The sequence below is a fragment of the Pyrgilauda ruficollis genome, unplaced genomic scaffold (genome assembly GCF_017590135.1).
Source record: "Pyrgilauda ruficollis isolate IOZ18807 unplaced genomic scaffold, ASM1759013v1 scaffold2, whole genome shotgun sequence".
Taxonomy (NCBI): Eukaryota; Metazoa; Chordata; class Aves; order Passeriformes; family Passeridae; genus Pyrgilauda; species Pyrgilauda ruficollis.
Window position 1 is genome coordinate 18,517,956 of NW_024519206.1, and position 14,008 is coordinate 18,531,963.

The 14,008-nt window shown below is 39.9% G+C and overlaps 1 protein-coding gene across 1 annotated transcript in view; it reads left to right on the forward strand.

Annotated features, from left to right (window-relative positions):
* Positions 1 to 251: 251 nt before the first annotated feature.
* The window catches only part of CMC1 (C-X9-C motif containing 1), a 42,212-nt gene continuing 28,455 nt past the window's right edge, over positions 252 to 14,008 (forward strand). The window contains exons 1-2 of the mRNA XM_041466252.1: positions 252 to 358; positions 12,731 to 12,823. Of these exons, the coding sequence (XP_041322186.1) occupies positions 334 to 358; positions 12,731 to 12,823 (118 nt within the window). The 5' untranslated portion in view covers positions 252 to 333. The remainder of the gene's footprint in view (positions 359 to 12,730; positions 12,824 to 14,008) is intronic.

Sequence of the window (14,008 nt, forward strand, 5' to 3'; positions counted from 1 at the left end):
ATGACCCTGTTTGCGCAGGTAGGTTGGACCAGATGATCCACTGTGGCCCCTTTTCAACCTGACCCATTCTGTGATCCCTCGGTGACCCACTGAGTATCAGCCCACCCACGGTCCCTCGGCGCCGCTCACCGCAGTGGCGGCCCAGTCACGGTGCCTCAGGGCCGCCCACACGCGCGGCACCCTCCGCGCGCGGCACCCCTCGCCCCCAGCGCTCCCAGCCCCGGTCTCCGCCCGACGCGGGGAGGAGCGGTCGGGCAGTGCCGCGCATGCGCCGCAAACCCGGGGAAGCGCGCGCACGGTGTGCGCAGCTGCCGCCGCTGCGTGGGGCCGCAGATGGAGCCTGCCCCCGGCGCCGCAGGTAGGGGCGGCCGACGGGCGGGCGGGAAAGAGGGAGGGAAGAAGGGAGGACGGCGGGGTGGCGGAGCGCCCCCCAGACATACTCACTTCACCCCCGCCCTCCTCTCCCCCCGCCGCCGCTCGCCTCGCCAAGGCTTCCTGTGGGAAACCCCCGTCGCTTTCCGCTGGCCCTTCACACCCCCGGAGAGGGCGGCAGCCTGGGCTGCGGCGCACCGCCGGTGGGTGCTGGGAAGGGCCGCCCGGGGGGCTCCGGCCCGGCCTCCGCGAGGTTCCCGGCGGACTGGGACGTTCCTGGTGCCCTCAGCGGGCTCCCGGAACCACCTCCCTGCTTCCCTCCTTGCCGCTCTGCTGCCGTGACCTCCAGCGGCAGGACGCGGGGCGAAGGCAGCTCCGGGGCGTCCAGGCGCCCGCGGGTGCCTGCTGTAGCCGCTCTGGCTGTGTAACAAACGTAAAGGCAAAGCATCGAGATGATGTTGTCCTCGGCTTCGTGCTACCGAGGTCTTGTTCGAATGGTTATAGACACGTGTCCTCAGGAGTGAATGTAAGCCCGTGGCCTTTATACCCATGTAGTGTTCTCTTACTGTGCCCAGAATTTCCGAGTCAGGTGCCTTCGGCTTGGTGTCTTAAAAGGCCATTCCCTTTAGCTAATGCAAGGTGTTGAGTCTCCCGTAGGTGGTGGGGACCTGCAGTGGTCGTGGCTGTGCACCTCCGTCCCTGCCGCCTGTGGCTGCTTCTCCAAAAGCTGAAGGATGCTGGCCAAGGCCAGGCTCTCAGTTTCTGATGGAAACCTGTCTTGCACCTGGCTCTCCAGGCCTTGCAAACAAGGCGTTCATAGAGTAGTTACATTCTGGGTTTATTGATTGTATCCTCTAAGCATTGATCTATTACTCAATTAAGAAAACGTTATAGAACTTACCATGGCATTTCAATTGGTGGATGTTCATCTGCAGAGCAGTTTCACTTCCCAGTTGTCCTTTGGAAAAAGCCTAGTTACTACATTAGTTAATTCACAGATTCACAGAAAACGCTGAGTTGTAAGGGACCCACAAGGATCATCGAGTTTGACTCTTGGGTAAATGGTCCATAATGGGATCAAACCCACAACCTTGGTGTTATTAGCAGCATGCTGTAACCAACTGAGCCAATCCCAGCGATTCAACCTGTTGTGATTTCAGTGCAGAAAAAAAGGCATGGCACCATACACTGAAGTCATCAGCATTCTGCTTCCATGTTTATGTATGTAACATAATGACATTATCTGTTCCTTCCAAACTATACTGTGGTTGTATATTAGCTGTGGTAGGACTGCTAAGGGTGTACTTTGGGTACCTGCTGCGTGGCACCAATGCTGAGATTCATCTCCTGAGCAGTGACATTGCTTACTGACACCTCTCTAAATCTGCTACCTTGTTATCCACTATTTTTTGCTTCCCTCCCCCCGCTCCCCATCAGTTTCTGGCTTACACAGCTCTGTTGAAAACCTCAGAATGAACGAAACGTGGAGATGTCTAAGTAAGGTAGTAGAGAGACTGGAGCGATAGCTGCGAGAGGTGTGAGCTGCCCTGTTTGTATTAGCAAGGTGTTAACCCAAATGCCCTGGTGCGCTAGGTTTTAATGTCGTCGTTGTTAACTGCTTCTAGGCTCATATATGAGAAAAAAAGAGGGAGGATCACAGTTCTGTAAATTGTTACCATGACTGATACTTCATTTTATGGTCACAAAAGACATAAGTATTCTCATGGCTTTGAAAGGCAGTAGGGAGTGAATATCAAGGAGTCATCTGAAGCTCAGATTGTAGAACCTGTGAATTATGTTGTGATTTGTATGGGAGGAGTTTTTTGGTAGCCATAGTTTGGGAAGAAACTGTGGTTGTGGCATTAGGTCCAATAAATAAATTGGTAGTAAACATGTTCAGAAGGTTTTACGTTCATAAAATCACAGATTATCCTGAGTTGGAATAGACCCACAAGCATCCTCCAGTCCAGTTCCTGGCCCTGATTTCCCTAAGACTTCCCCTAGAATCATACTGTGTGCCTGAGTGTGTTGTCCAAACACTTTTTGAAATCAGGCTTGGTGTCCTGAGAACTTCCTTGGGGAACCTGTTCCGGTGCCCAGCCATCTTTTCCTAATATCCATCTTAAAAAACCTCCCTAACTTAGCTTAAAGCTTCTGCTTTTCCCCTTGTTAGAAAGCTGTAGACTGCAATGAGGTTTCCCTTCAGTCTCCAGGCTGAACAAACAAGGGACCTCCGCTGCTCCTTGAGTGGCTCTAGGCCCTTCCTCTCCTCTAGGCTCCTCACCAACTTTGTAGCTCTCTTTTTGATGTTCTCCTAAAGTTTTATATCCATCTTCTATTGTGGTGCCCAAAACACACAGGCCTTGAGGTGAGGCTGCCGCAGCTCAGAGCAGAGTGGGACAATCCCCTCCCTTGCCTGGCTGGTGATGGTGTCCCTGATGCCCCCAGGACAGGGCTGGTCCTCCTGGCTGCCAGGGCACTGCTGACTCTCATTCAGCTTGCCAGGGTCCCCAGCTCCCTTTCTGCAGTGCTGCTTTCCAGACGCTTTTCCACCAGTCTGTCTGTACATCCAGAATTGCTCCATCCCAGGTGTTAAACTGTTAAACTTCACATGGTTGGTGATTATTCAGCCCTTAATTTGTCTAGGTCTTCCTGGAGGGTCTCTCTGCCTTAGAGGGAGTCAACAGCTTCTCCCAGTTTAGAAAATGTTACGCTATTTTGTTTCATCCTTCTCCAAAATCAATGTGCTGCAGCCCAGCACATTGAATTTGTTTTTTGTATGCAGCACTTCCAAAGCTATGTAGGGTGCAGTTTTTAGTAATGAGAAAGCTCATTTTATTTTTACTGTGCACTTGGTTATATCTTTCATTTTCAGATGGTGATGTTTGGATCCCTAGTTGAACATTCACAGATGCATAAAGTGAAGTCATGGACAATAGCTGAGATAGACAATATAGATTTTGGTACCTATCCTTGACATAGGGCTTAAAAACAAAGGATCTGAAGACTGACTTGATAATTTTCCTAAGCTACTTAAGATGTCTATTTCTTCATGTCAGGTGGAAGTGTAGGTTGTTTAATAAAACAGTTTTATCAGTGGATGGAGAAAATTTGCCTTTCAGAACGGATGTGACAAAGTGTTTCAAAGTGGCAAGGGCAGTAAGACTACAGCTAGAAGAATACACTGAAAGTAATTAAATTATAGCTTCAAAAGATAGAGAGGATGAAATAAGGGGGCATAAAGCAATGCTGAATTTAAAGGGAAAAATGTAGAAGGAAAAGTTGTTTTTCAGCTGTTCTTTTTCAGCTTTTAATTAAACTTCTTTTAGATAAGTTTTGTGACTAATAACATAAGTTGCCAGAATAACATCTGCAATCCTTGTGTTAGTGTAACTGACAGGCTTTTAGCCTTGTCACCTCATGCTCTGAAACTTAAGAGAACGCTGGTGTCTTTTGATCATATCCCTGATGTTAGTTTCCAAAATGTTAATTCATTTATGTTGTATGTACTGATTGTTCATTTACTACAGAGGAACAGAAGTCAAAGGTAGGCATTGTTTTTTATTTGTCTCTTAATCCTTACTTCCAGTTAAAGAATTAAAAAAAAAAATGCAGGAAGAATGGTATTCAGTCCTGTTATTCATAAGCCTTGCTATTCATTTGTGTGTGATGTTCTTTATTTGGAATGAAAGGTGTAAATTTTATCTTGAAAGGAGTGGCTAAAGAGCTAAATATTCAAGCTCTCAAGGAGTTTGGACAGATTTGTTTCAATAAAGAAAGTTTTGTTTGTGATTTACATTGTTTTTCATTACACCTTGTCACACACTTCTGAAAAATTATGTAGTGCTAGAGCAGCTGATTAATAGTATTGAGGATGGTGGTTAACATCTCCTCTTGTAGTAACTGGGGGATTTGCTGGTTGTTAGATTTTCCTGCATCCCTTCCTCATCCATATTGGGTACTTTGCTCTTTCTAGGTCAGATTTATCTCTTACTTATCACTTGGTTCTGGTGCAAGTTATTGCACAGTTTCTTATGTCACTGCTTAGCTCTATTTTATGTGGTCTGTTTGGTTTATAAAATTCAGATAGTTTGTGTTTTTTCAGGACTTTTCTCTGTTTCTTACTTCAAGTGGAAGTAAGCAATAAATTCTTGGAAACCATTCACTGTTATTTACGGCGTAGAAGAAATAGGGATTATACACTTGGGGCTGATTTCAGACAAGAGGTGCTCATATGTGTGGGCTTGACTTTTTAAAAAGCGTGCAACCCTATCCTGTATGTAGGAAATGAATTGTGTCTGTGCTGTTAGTATATTTTGGCATCTCAGAAAAACCCCTGGAATGTGTATTTGGTTGCTGAAATCCTGCTGCATGGTGTTTTTGTTTAAGTGACAAAGTTGTGCTGAGGATTTTGTGTCAGTTACCAAGTGAAGCACTCAGAAGTCTTATAATGGTGGAATTGGAGGTGGCTCTGCTAGTTTAATCCTTGGTCAGTCCATAGCCCTAGTTGTGTTTTCTGCATTTTGCTGGAATTCTTATCTGTTGTCAGATGGGATTTGAGGTGGGCTGAGGTGTTCCCTTTATAGGTAGCTCACAACCTAAGTTTTCCTATCTGGCAAGTCCGTCATACTTGAACAATGTATAGGCTAAGTGTTAATAAAGCTGCATTATAATATTTCCAGTAGTAAATATTAAGTCCTAATCTGTAATTAATTTTCAGGCCCTGTAACTGGATTTGCTGTGTGATCAGCAGTGTAAAAATATCTCCAAGTCGGCTTGGCTTTAGTTATTACTCACTAGATGTATGAGCATTTGCAATCTGCATGTAATTAACAAGAAAGTGTGCTTTGTCAGGTCTGCTTTTCCTTTTCTTTCTAGGCATTACAGACTTGCTGTAATACAGCCATTGTTCACTTTTAGCAAACAGCATTCTCGTAATCCAGTACTGCCATATTGCAGGAACATGAGCCCGAAAGCAAAATGTAAGATAACAAATTCAGCCAGTGAAAAAGGTGAAAATTGACTTTGAGGTGATGATAGAATGGTGACAAGTTAAAGCTTTGGAAATTTTCCCTGGTGTTGTCATCTCTGTACTCCATCTTAATTTAAAATGCTGACAGTATTAGAAAGATCTCAAAATCTGGAATTTTTTAGGTACAAATAAATTTATCCATATACATTTAAGGAAGAAGTAAAAAGGATACTGTATAGAAAAGCTGCATTGGTAAGTTTCTTTTGCTTTTAAATTAGGGTTTCAGGGTATCACAGATCTAGTTTCACTTGGATTATACCACTTCTGTCATTTCATGTTGTCCTTCTATACTTTAAAACCTCTCTAGAAGCTCACTGCTTAAGGCTCTAGTTTGTATGCAAACACTGATGTGCAAATGAAATTACTAAACTCAGTAGCATTTGTTTGGTCCTGGTCCATCACACTGGATGTCTTTGACTGATAAAATTCTTTACCTTTAACACGATTCTGCAGGGTTTTTTAGGACTAAGGTATATACAAATCCGGATGCTGAAATTATTCTGTAGCTTTGACCCCATGAATTACTTGTTGGTAAAGGCACAGAAACCTCCCAAAGGCTACAGGGTTGGATACTTAAAATATTAATTGATGCATTAAATACAATTGTAGGAAAAGACCCTAAGATTTTAGAAAGATAAGTTGTTTTTTTTCTTCCATGACTTTAATGGGTCTATCTCTAAATTAATTTGTTCCCATGTGTGACTTAGTGTTTTCAAACAACAGTTATGAGTAGTTGATACAGTCTGATTCAATGATACAGACTTGTTGGAGAAGTTTTTATGATGCACATATGCATAAATGATTCACATGAATTAACCTAAGAATGGTAATTTTTATTTAATACAAGGGGAATAAACTAGGCAGAATAATGGAGATGAAAATTTTGAGTTGAATGCATTCTTTTCCTGGAGGAGTACTAAGCTCTAATTATATTTGCTTATTCAAAACACTGTTATAGGTGCACTAAAATGGATCTGATTATTTTTTTGTAAAAAAAACAGTAATATCTAGAACCAATGGTGTGATTGATGAAAGGAGTGTTTGCCAATAAGCAGGCAGTGGACACTGTACTGCTCCTTCTGTTATTAAGAAAAGTTTACTTTTCCAGTGTATTTTTATAATTAGCTCATAGGCAAGTGTTCTAAAGCAAATCTTTGTAAAGAAATTGAGTATTTACCTCACAGAAACAATTTTTACTGAGTGACATGAAGAACAACTGAATCCTCTAAATTAATGCAATTTTGCAACTTAGTTATAAACTTGTTATTGTTTCCTTCCAGGAAAACAACTTATTTGCAGTGGAGATTTTCTTTAAATGTGATGTAGGTTAAAAATGGTAATTCTGCATGCATCTCCTTGGTTTTCTTCCCTTTTCTCTTTAGTAACTGCTATTTCTGGTGCTGAAGTTCTTATTGATATCTTTTTGAGTTTTATTTCTTAGTTTGAAAAAGAACAGTATCTTAGACATCTGTCTACTCACAACTGCTTACCTTCGATGGCAACTGGTAGGAAAAAAATATTAAGGTGTAATAAAAAAAAGGTCCCCTTTATGACTCCACATTTCTCAATCAATCTCCCAAAATAATGAAAGTGATTGCTTTTCAAATTTATATATTTAGTGTTGTATTTTAACTTGGATTCATGAACCTTGACTGAACTTTCTACAGTATTTTTTCTTGTAAGGAACATAACTGATGCTTAAAAGTTAATAGAACTAGAATTTCAAGAAAAGCATGAGGTAGTAAAATTGCTAATTAAAATTATGTAAAGTTACTAAAGGTTTCTTTGTTCTTCATAAGTACTGTGATTCTTAATGAAGAAGCAATAGTATTTAAAGTACTATTTTGAACATTTTTTGAATGTGGCTAAATAGAAAATCAAGAAATCCTAATTGTAGGATGTATAACTAGAAATGCACATTTCAAAGACTGTTGCTGGAATTGCTTGGCTCAGTTCCCCTTGGATGGAGAAAAGTGTGAGGTTCTTTAAGTAGCTGGATAGAGCAGATTTCAGCTTTCCTGAGTAATGTGTCCCTGCTACCTGAAGTCATGAAAGAGGTGAGAGCAGAGCTGTGGACTACCAGCAGGATGAGTAAAGGGTGAGCAAGTCAGTTACTAGCTGTGTTAGATGAAGTGGGGAGATTACATGACTTCTCTCAGGATACTCTCCTAGGAACACTTTTGTCTTGGTATCCTCTTCTTGTAATAGTGTTCTAATTAATATGAGAAGCTGCTGGAGTCCCTTTTGTTGTTAGGACTGTAAAGCAGCTTTCATTCATTTCATTCTCCTCTCCCCTTTAAAGGTCTGCTGCATGCAGCACACGGTGCTTGTTCTCGAGATCATCCTGAGTCCTTTGGTCAGAGGCTAGAAAGTCAGCAAAGTATTTGTCACCTGTTTTCCCAGCTTCCATGCAGAGTGAATTTCATGTGTTCTAGTGGTTGGGATGTTCTTGTTCCTGTTAATGTATATTAGTTTCTTGGGGTTTGATCATTAAAAAAAAAAAGAAAACTATTAAACTGACCAGCTGTGGTCCTTGGCCTTCCATGGCAATAAAGAGCTTTTGCAGCTGAGGGTTTTGATCAACTGCAGAAGGCTATTATTACAACTGTAGTCTTGTGCCCTACATATTGTATGCAACGAGAACCATGAGCACTGAGATTTGCCAAACCCCACAGATTTTATTTGTTAAAAAACCCCACAAATCATAAATGTTTCTTAGTGATTTAGTGAATAAGGGTATCTCCCAGTTAAGTAATCTCTCTCTTTAATTCTTTACACTGGGCTGAGGTTTTATGGAAAGCAGTTTCTCTTTCACAAAGGTATTCTCTTTTCTGTAGCTTTCTGACCTTTTGTCTTTTTTCTTTTCCTGCAAACTTGTAACTTCTTTAACTGTTCTTTATGTTCTCATCTGTTCCTTATCCCCAAGAGGAGCATTCTGGAATCTGCTGATCCGTCTTTAGGAAACATTCAGTAGTTCTGTCACACAGATTCCTTGCCTGTAGATTTACATTTTCAAGTAGCTAGTGAGTTAGCTGTAGCCCCTGGAAGCCTGCATTTGGTTTTAATTCTGGCTAACTTTTGTGTATGTTTTTACAAAACACTTATTTTTTAGTATTTGTAGTATTCAGTCTTTGTTTTGTAACCTTTACTTGATTAGCTGTGTTCATCCATCTGTCCCTTGTAATGTTTGATGGTACTTCGAAATTTCATCAGAAGGTAAGGTAAGGGTAAGCTATCAGAGTATTAAATTGATCTAACAAAAATGCCCAAGTTTGGGCTGGCAGAGGGAGAAGAAAAAGCTGCTGCTACATTTGTCTGGCCCTCTGGAAGCTGAGGGGTGGTGTGGTGGTTCACTTTGTGGCAAAAGGCCACAATCTCTTCAAACAGCCTACCCAGAAGACCAGAAAAAGTGTGGAGGATGTGGGTGATACCAAAGGTATCAACTTCCAAATGCAGAAGGCAAACTGTAGGAAAATATATTTCTTACTTGTGTGGGAATAATATTTTCATGATGAAATAAAACAGGAGTAAGACTGTTGAAATGCAGATTCTTCTGTAGAGCCTAGTCTGTAGCAAATCTGGTAATATTAGAGTAAGTACCTTTCTTAGTGCAGAATGGTGAACTTGTGAAAGGGGAAAAATGTTCTTATTTTGGAAACTGTGATATAGTTGAAAAAAGGCAAAAGGAGTTGATGGTTTTACATCGTGGTTGTGTCCTATTTTTTGACGAAGTCTTGCTTCTGAGGTGTTCTTTGAAAGTTGTTGCCATATATGTTACTGCAGAGATGAATAGCTTGAATTGATGGTGATCTTGCAAGTGCTTGTACATCAGTGTCAGAAGTGCAGGTACTTTGCTTGTGAAATTTGCTTGTGACATTTGCTTTAGCTGGTATCTGCTATTTTTAATATTTGCACCTTATTTTTCTTAAATATTTTATATAAATCCTAGGGATACTGACTACAGTGAAGTGTTTTAATATTGTTGAAGGAAAATCACTGTGATTGTAATGCAATGGATATTTTAGAACCAAGGAAGAATATTCAAGATGTTCCAGTAGAAACTCACAAGTAAATACAGTACTGCTTAAACTGAACATCTGCATTTGAGCTATTTGGAGAGGTAGTTGTACCCAGAGCCTGAAACTTAGACAGTATAAGATAATTAAAATTGCTTGGGCTTTTCATGCAGTCACTTAGGCTAGGTTTAAAACCATCAAGTCCAACCATTGTTAAGTACTAAATATTTTCTAATTAAAAATACAAAAGCAAAATTCTGTAAATACAAACATTTTTTTTTAAATTAAAAAAACAACCATGGAAACTGGTACTTCACAACAGAGATTCTTAAAAAACTGTAGATGAGTTTATAAATATCCTTTGCTGTAGTTTCCTTTATACTGTTGTATAATTACTTTTGAACTACTGTTGTAGCTCTTCTCATTCTTCCTACTGGATGCTGCCCAGTGTCCTGATGTACCCTCTCCTTCCTGCATTTTCAGCATTTGTAGACTTGACAACATGGGAATAAAAAGAAGGAATTTGCCTGGAGCACAGTTCTGTCACGGTTCTGGTTGTGCTGGTGTTAACACCAGTAGAGCTACTCCTTGCTATCAGTCTTAGCCTCTTTCTTTTGAATAATCAAACAGAAGATTGGGTGTTTAACCTAAGAGAAAACCCAGCAATCTTTTTTGACTGTTCTGGGCTATCAGGGAAGTCCTTTTTTGGGTTTCTTTTTCTTTGCTTGCTTGCTTGCTTGCTTGTTTTTCCCGGATGACCCTGTGTCCTGTTTCCTTTCGAGCCTTTAGTTGCATTCCTACCCACTTCTCCTCTTTGTCAGTAGAGGGATGGCTGATCTTGCACTGGAGGCCTGTGCTTTGTCATTGTGAAAATCGTGGATGCTTCTGGCCAGCTTTGCCAGCAGGGGAAACCCAACTGCTCTTCCCAGGCCCTAAAGACTTCTCTCCTCTCTGCTACATTTCCATGTATGCTGTGGTATAAAAGTGGAACCTGTGCAGAGTCAAGGGTTGGACTTGGTGATTCTTGTGGGTCCCTTCCAACTCAGGATGTTCTATAATGCTAATTATGGGAAGTAGATAAGTAGATGTAATTAGTCCAAAGTGTAAATGAGCTGAGAAACACTTTTTCACATGTATTTCAGTTAGTTTTCTGTTTTGACCTGCTAACTCACTGCTAGGTTAGGTGCAGAAGAATGATGATGTGATGGGGGTGAGTGAGGGCAATGTGGCACTGGTAAAACTTCCCTTTTGGTGACAGGTAGCAACCCACTTGATTCACTATATCTGCGTTTGTATCTGTGTACTCCAAGCACCAGTATAGCCAAGTTGAGTTTAGAAAAAGAAAGTGTGGGGTGCAGAAATTTAGGCTGTAATTTGAGCCAGTGGTACTCATGATACTTCAGTCTTTCTTCTTGTCCTCATCTCACTGAATTCCCTCGTATGGGCAGCTTTGGAGTTATACCGTGAACAGGATCAGGGAATTTGCCTAGGTGAAAAATTACCTAACAGGAAATTTATTTACCTTTAAAGGAAATGAACTTCCCCTTTCATTGACCACAGGGCTGCTGAGTCTGTCTGTGTGGGCAGAGGGAAAAGAGCATTGTAGGGATGGGGAGAGGGCAGGAAGGCTGCAGTGCCAGCTTGCTTTGACTAGAGTGAGTGGGGACAGGTAGCGTGGTAGTGCCAGTTCCTGCCATGTCATTCAGCTGAACTGATTTGTCCTGTTAACAAAACATGCTTGGAAGTCTACTGACAGCTTTGTGTTGTCTGTAGCCTATGTACTGTAACAAGTGTTTGGTACAGTAATTGCACCTGCAGAAAGTTAAAATGAGAGATATTTGTAATATTTTATCTGTAAAATAATATATTTGTAGAAATCTGGTATTTGTAATATTTTAATATGAAAATCAGTGCATTGAAGCAAATCTAAGTCATGAGCTATTTGTTTTTAGTGTTTCTGTTGTATGTACAGAATAGAGGGTTTTTTTTCCTGCTGTAGAAATGCTAAGAAGGATGTTTTTGAGGAGAAATGTCTTTAGTTCAGATTCTGTATATTGCTCATTGTAATTCTCTGTTGTTGCTAGATTCCACTAGTAATATCACATATGCAATACTGTGTAATCTCATAATGTAATCTCTTAGCATTAGTAAATTTTAAAAGATGTTGACTTAAGAATGACAAGTGTTGGTTTCAGTTGTTTTTTGATGGAGAAGAAACCAAAAATGCTAATAAAAATAGTGTTTGAAAGCTGTTACTTAAAATCTTCTTCTTTCCTTAGTTTCAATATATTGCACTTTTACTTTTTTGTCATTTCATCTCCTTTTCTTTTTAATAAGTGATTTTAAATTGAAATTATTGTCACCCAAAATAACTCTATTTGATGGTAGAGTTTTCATATGATGCTATTTCAGAACTGATGCTATTCTGAAATGTGATATCAACTTCAAAGGATGAAAAAATAGTGTGTTTGAAGATGAAAACCAGGTATTTGGTATAACTGCATTGGACTGCTGTGTTCTGAGCAAATGTCCTTTAAAGGGTTATAAACTCAGAAAGGGTTATAAACTCAGAAAGCAAAACCTGTTCTTGATGAATTCCCATCCCATTGTTTTGAAGAAAGTGGATTTGGAAAAGCAGCATTTTTTTTTTTTTTGTAATGGTCTGTGTTTATTCTAAATCACTAGCTGTACTCAGAAGAATTCTGTAGACAACTGAAAGCAAACTAAAACTTTGCTTTTAAGTGTAGAAATCAGGCAGCAGCATTAAGCTGAATTTCTGAATGAAAAAGCTTCTAGATCGTCCATTGAATAGACTTAATTTTCTTCTTAAGAACTGAAGTGTTCCACATAGCCATACAAATTCTAAGTTGTGCTGTAGTATGTGCTGTTTTTCTCGACTTTGTGTCAGTGAATGAAAGAGTACATACAGATCATGCGTATAGAAAAATATTAGTATCCAGAAATAAAAGTATTTAACTGCTCTGCTGTCTGTGTGTAGATTTTTTTATTCAATAAGGCAGAAATTCACATGTGCTGCCAGAATTTGCTCCTTTGTTTTTGGTTCACAGTGCATATTAAGCAGAGTAGAAATATTCAGGATAATGCTCATATTTGTATTTGAGCAAATTTTGGACTTTCCATCCTTTTGATCTGTGTGGCCCTTTCATGGTACTTTCTGCTGCTGTTTGTGACAGTTTCAGTCTACTCCTGTATGTTATATAAACAGTGCTGTGTTATTTCTTTAGATTGACTTTTTCTGATGTATAGATAATTTTTTTTTTCAAAATTATATTTTTTTTCACTCTTGCAGAAAATGCTAAGCTGAGGCATGTAGAAAAAGATGTTTTGATTCCACAAATAATGAGGGATCGAGCCAAGGAGCTGTGTTCAGATAAGGTGCAAGGTAAGAGTCAAATATTCATTAGGAGATCGGATGTACTCACTTTTGTGACCTGAATATAATCCTTGTTTTTGAAATCATGTAGTCAGAGAATTAGTGTGTGTGATCTCCATCTTATCAGCTCACTGTGAAAACAGTACTGAAGCATATAAATCTGCTGTGTTGACTTTGGCTGCTTGGTGATGTATACTATTTTCCAAAATTACTTACTCTCAAGGGCTGTAGAATCTGGTATGATTATTACATATTTTTTCACATCTCAGTCTGGTGGTGGCAGAGCAGCACAAGAGTTACTGTGTTTCTGTATGAAGTATTTAATGCTTAAATAAATTGAACTGCCTCATACAAACCTTCAGTTAAAGCTTCTCTCATTATAACAAATTAGTTTAAATATTCCCAACGTACTGCATCCTTTCCTTGCCCCAGCATTGAAACGATCCATGCACATGAACACACACATGTTACTAGACAGATGTTGAAATAGGGTGATGTAGTGCCCTTCTGCTTTCATTTTCTTGTGAAGAGTACTGGACTCTTTAAATTAATAACTCTTTAATAACTCTTTGAAGTGGTGTCACCCCTCTGCTGAGAGCTGCTTACACACAGGTTAGCCAAGAATGCTGGTATAAGAGGGATTTAAGAATGGATGAAAAGCCACTGAATTATTCTGTACACGTGTTGGCTTTCAGTAGAGGGCATTTGCATCTGGTCATCCAGATCTGAGCTCTTTAAACTTCTTTTGTTCATGCACCCCATCAGTAAAAAATTTCTGACTGCACAATCCCAATATAGGTGTATTCATTTACAAATTGTGTAAATGTATCACTGTACTGTGTGTTATGTACATTACAAAAACCATAAAAATAGAAGTTTAAAAAAGGATGCAATAAAGGTGAAATAAACAGTACGTTAAATATTTTAAAGTATGTGTCAGTCTAAAAAGATTACTGTTAATAACAGTACTTTTTATTGAGATCTGTATGACTGGACATGCATCATAGTTTTTAAAATCTTTAACACTGTGATGTAGGAATTTGAATACCTGGTTCTAAATTCAGTGTATTTCAACACTTAATCTGAATAGGTGCCTGGAAAAGATACCTTACAGAGGTGCATAGATCCCCGTGGAAGGAGTACACAGTTGCTCGCACTTACTAAATTTTACTTAACTATACTCATTTTTCAGTC